Source organism: Chaetura pelagica, unplaced genomic scaffold, assembly GCF_000747805.2.
Source record: "Chaetura pelagica isolate M959 unplaced genomic scaffold, ChaPel_1.0 scaffold462, whole genome shotgun sequence".
Classification (NCBI taxonomy): Eukaryota; Metazoa; Chordata; class Aves; order Apodiformes; family Apodidae; genus Chaetura; species Chaetura pelagica.
Window position 1 is genome coordinate 250,541 of NW_009952454.1, and position 5,001 is coordinate 255,541.

General features: G+C 45.3%; 1 protein-coding gene across 1 annotated transcript in view; it reads left to right on the plus strand.

The window, feature by feature from the left end:
- Window positions 1-941: 941 nt before the first annotated feature.
- The window catches only part of HOXB3 (homeobox B3), a 4,704-nt gene continuing 644 nt past the window's right edge, over window positions 942-5,001 (plus strand). Inside the window, exons 1-3 of the mRNA XM_010008577.1 lie at window positions 942-1,176; window positions 3,263-3,816; window positions 4,845-5,001. Coding sequence (XP_010006879.1) covers window positions 3,381-3,816; window positions 4,845-5,001 — 593 coding nt within the window. The 5' untranslated portion in view covers window positions 942-1,176; window positions 3,263-3,380. The remainder of the gene's footprint in view (window positions 1,177-3,262; window positions 3,817-4,844) is intronic.

Sequence of the window (5,001 nt, forward strand, 5' to 3'; positions counted from 1 at the left end):
AGACAATTTGAGCTGCCGTAACCGAAAGCTCCCCTGGCTGAGCCCCCCCCCCCCCTGTTTTGGCTTTTTTTTTTTTTGTTTAATATACCTCTATCCATGCATATGCCGGATTTTTTCCCTCTCGCTCGTATATTCCTTTAACGTTTTTCAAGGAAGGGGGTCATTCCTTGCTTATTGATTGCGTGAATGCTGGATGTGAAAATATATTATGTCTGCCTGTGCTTGGCTCGTCAGAGACTAAGGTAAGCCGGACTCAAATAGGCTATCACTTTGTGAATGGCGGAGTATATGTCCCAATGATTTATGACCATATGACTCCAATCTCGGTTCAAGAAGAGTTCACAAGCTTTAAGCTTCCTTCCACGCAGAGACTCTTTTGCAGCCCTCATCCAGGGCCCTTTCCTCTCCCCCCCCCCCCAACCCCCCCCCTCCTGCTTTGCAACTGGGGAGTTCTGGTTGGGGTGAAGCTCGGTTGTGGGGGGGTGGAGGAGAGGAGGGAAGAGGGAAATTTTAGGAATGTGTCTCTATTTTCCAGGCGTATCCACCGCAAGGCAGTCGCTGGGATTTGAGCTCTTTCTGAGCGGCCGACCTATTGTTAAGGGCATGTTTAGAATATTTATTATTAATAATAATTTAAATTAAAAGCGGGGCTCTGCCTGGTTTCGCTGGCTCTGGGAAATGTACCTTAGGAGGGGGCAGGGGGAGGGGAAAGGCTCTGCTCTTCTTCATAAACACAGGCAGGTTGTGAATTTAGGATTTCCAACATGGAGGGGATGGATTTAGAGCAGAATATCTCTGCCTTCGACTTCTTTTCTTTTTCTCCCGAACGCCTGATTTTTTCCCCGAGCACCCTGCTCCCCGCAGCCCTTTCCCCCTCGCACCTTCTCCTGATTTTTATATATTTTCAAAATGTCCCTAAATCCTCGCACTCCAAAGTTACAGGCAAAGAGTTTGTGGTTAAATGTTACTGCTCGCAAAGTGAAACTTGGAGCGTGATGAAACAGCCGGCGCGGCTCCTTCCCGGCTTTAATTGGAACAGGAGATAATCGAATATTTATTATTCTGCCTGGGATTTTTTTTTTTTTAACACAACAATTCCTTGGAGTAAATAATTAGGATCGCGGCCGTCCCGGGCGAAGATAAATGAGCGGCATTTGTGAAGCGCTGAGAGATGAGGTACAAAGCAAATCTTCTGAGGAAGCCACAAGCGAGGGAGCTTTTGGGCGAAGGGGATTGTAAATTTATTTTCTGGACATTTAAAACAACAACAACAAAAAGTCGCTGTTATTTTTAGCTGCTTTGGCTGAGCCTCTCTGGCCCGTTTGGGTTTGTTTTGTCTTGGGTTTTGGATTTTTTTTTTCTTTTTAAGAGAACTAAGCCAGACAGGAAGGCCTTGGAGAAATTCCCACCTCTGCCCTCTCAGATATTTTCAGCAAACCTATTCATAATAAAGGCGCTGCTGTTTGTTAATTAATTCACAGCTCCTCGACTCGGGTAGTGGAGTCTACTTTTTAATAAGACATATTTATCATGGCTAGGAAACCAAATGAGAATAACTCCCAGCAAGGATATCATCCCCTCTGTAGACAATAATATATCTCCGTGGAAGATACAATACAGATTTGGGAATGCATAAAGGATTTAATCAGGGTAAAAAAGGGAAGCTGTCCCTTCATGGGCACGTTGTCTGAGGCTGGGTTAGAAGTATAGGGAGGTTTCATATGACATGACATAAGAACACAGCAGTCAGGGAGAGGGAAAAAAAATATGTTATTTATTGTCAAGCTACGGCTTCTGTAAAACCCTGGTACTTAGAAATATCACATTAGACTTTATCTCCACAGAGTTTATTTTATTTTAGAGAATGAAAGAGCCTCGATAAAATTAAATATACAATAGATACAATTAAATATACAGAGGATATAAATTTCAAAACCAAATGCACAGTGGCTGCTCGTAAACTCTAAGCTGCAGAGAGAAGTCACTGCCTTTTTAAAAGATGTTTGCTGCTTGATTGATCCTCACACATTGGATTATTTTCAGGACAAGACAGTTTTTATATTTCTAAGGGTATTTCTACTCTGCCTTGGTGGGAGAGAAAGTTTATGTTTTGAGAAAAGAAAGAGAGAAAGGAAAAGAAAAAGGCCAGATTAAAAAAAAATAAAAGCAGAAGATTTCATTTTGTAATGTGAGGGGTTGGGTTTTAAGACTTTTTGAGCTTGGATTGAGGAAGGGAGGAAGGATGAAAAATCAAAGGGGTAGAAAGTTAAGAACAAATGGCCCTGTGACTCATTTGTTTTCCGAGGAAAAAAAACCAACAGCAATTAAACTGCTTTTGGAATCCCATCTTGCCAAGGGTTGTTCCAGATTCAAGACCGATGAGTACAAAGCAGTGCAGGCAGCAAGACGGGATGTTTTCTAAATCCAACCTGTGCTACCAGAGCAAGAGGGAGAGCCCAACAACAGGCCAAAGGAAGCACATTCTTGAATTCATGCCCCTGTCTAAGTCTGCTTAAAATATTTGCACTGAATTCCAAAGACATTGTGAGTCCCTGTGTAAACAGCAGATCGAGCCAACTGTGTCAGGACGTGGTACCTGGAGAAAACGTATTATTTACTGTTTTCAGGCTAAAACCAAATATACTGGACAGAGGTTCTACAATAAACTTAGAAGACTTTTAATTTTTGATGGGATAATATCTTGCTGGGTTTTAGGCGTGCAAATGGCTGATTTGAATAGGTCAGGGGTAGGAAAGCAAGACTTTCATTCCTTTCATGCTCGTATCCAGCAATTATCCATTCTGTGTTCGTATATTTATGTGTGTTACCCAGGCACTGATGTGCACATGTGCACATGGCACACACATCTACATGCATGTGCACATTTATATGGGAGTGTATGTGTTGCACAGGCATGGGTATGTATGTATACAGATAAATAGAGAAGTAAATAGATGTATAGAGATGAAACCACATGTGCTTTTAGAGCATGGGTGTAGTTATACATCCTGTGTGCTGTGTTCTAAGGGTAAAAGAGGTGGAAACAACCAAACAACCAGGAAAACTAGTCCCCAGAATCAGCTCAGCACTTTTGTACTGCAACATTTGTTGAGCCTCCTTAGGCTGCACACAGGATGAAATCTGCTCAAAGCATCTGTTCCTCCTGTTCTGCAGGACCCTATTCATGTCATGGGCCTTTCAGGCCCCAAGATGGATTCATAGGCCGGGTACTATTATTGTGTGTTTTCTCCTAACCTTTCAGGTCAGCCTCCAACAGACAGCTGGAAGCGGCCTGTCACGTGGCCTTGGGGTGCCAATGTTCTGCCATAGGGGTGTCAAGACCCTGGTAGCCGGAAAATTCATTTTGGGGTGTCCCAGAGATGCAGAAGACCACGTACTACGACAGCTCCACACTCTTTGGGGGTTACTCCTATGGGAGTGCCAATGGGTTCGGCTACGAGGGTCCCCAGCAGCCCTTCCAGGCAGCCTCTCATGTGGAGAACGACTACCAGAGGTCTGCCTGCTCCCTCCAGTCTCTTGGCAACACAACCCCACACGCAAAGAGTAAAGACCTGAACGGGAGCTGCATGAGGCCAAGTTTGCCCCAGGAGCACCACCCGCCTCCCCCTGTCTCACCGCCCCCAAACCCCACCACCAACAGCACCAGTAGCAACAGCAATAACCAGTCGGGGAGCAGTAAAACTGCCCCCAGCAAAGCCAACCTCAGTGCAAACGCCAGTCTCACCAAGCAGATTTTCCCCTGGATGAAAGAATCGAGGCAAAACTCCAAACAGAAAAACAGCTCCCCCAGCACAGGTACCCGGTTCTGCTTTTGTGACCCTCCCCTTTCCTAAACAGCCAGAGAATGAAGCCACCATCCAGAGTGGTCTTGTTTGGAGGGAGGGGTGAGAATGCAGTGAGGATCCAGTGAGGATCCAGTGAGAACCAACAAAGGATCCTGGTGCTGGGCATGATCCAAGGTTTCCAGCCACCTGCCCTGGCCAGGATGAGCGAGCCTTGGCCCATCCTGCATCACTGACCGGGCACACTTGGTTTATTCCAAACACCTCCAGTGCACCACAGGGAAACACAACCGGGCAGTTGTAGGTACAGCTACACGAAAACGTACACCCACTGCTCAGCCCAGCCATGCTGCAGGGGAGTGCTTGTTTTCTTCCCACCTCCCTGCCTCCAGACCCAGCAGTAAACGTGCTGTACATCTGCATCCATGGAGCATATGCATAAACATGTGGAGATTCTTGCATGCACACACATCTCTCACGCCATGGAGAAAAAAGGGCAGTATGGAAATATCACTGTTCTGACAAATACATGAATATAAACTCTGTGGCACACCCTCCACTCTAACCTATCTGTTATATACAGGTCAACCTCACAAAAATGCTGGCAGAAATGCAATTTGTTGTTTAAAAACGTACATTTGTGTTACATAAATACAAAACACACAGAGAATGTGTGTGTGTGTTCATACCTCAGCAAACAAAACACCTCCCAACACTGAGCCGTGTTAGTATTAATTGGCTTTGCAGTGACTGCCCCTCTGCCAAATATTATTTTCTCAAAATGATCTGTTGGAAATAATCAACTCCTAAATAAATGGCCTTGGAATCCTTTTCTACATGACATGATCAAATTTTCATAAACCAGGGGCAGCTTTGGAGAACAGAACTCTTAATAAATGACATGATTATGGAGTGCAGGCTAATGCAAAGGGGTGAAGGAAGGGGGGGTTGAACTCTTGTGCCTGTTCCAGGATTTATTAAGAAACGGTGCATTCAATTTCTGCATGTAAGTAATTATCTTTTATTTCATTTCATGGCCAGCAGAAACCTGCAGTGGCGAGAAAAGCCCCCCAGGCTCCTCGGCCTCCAAGAGAGCCCGTACAGCCTACACCAGTGCTCAGCTGGTGGAGCTGGAGAAGGAATTCCATTTCAACCGCTACCTGTGCAGGCCCCGCCGCGTGGAGATGGCCAACCTGCT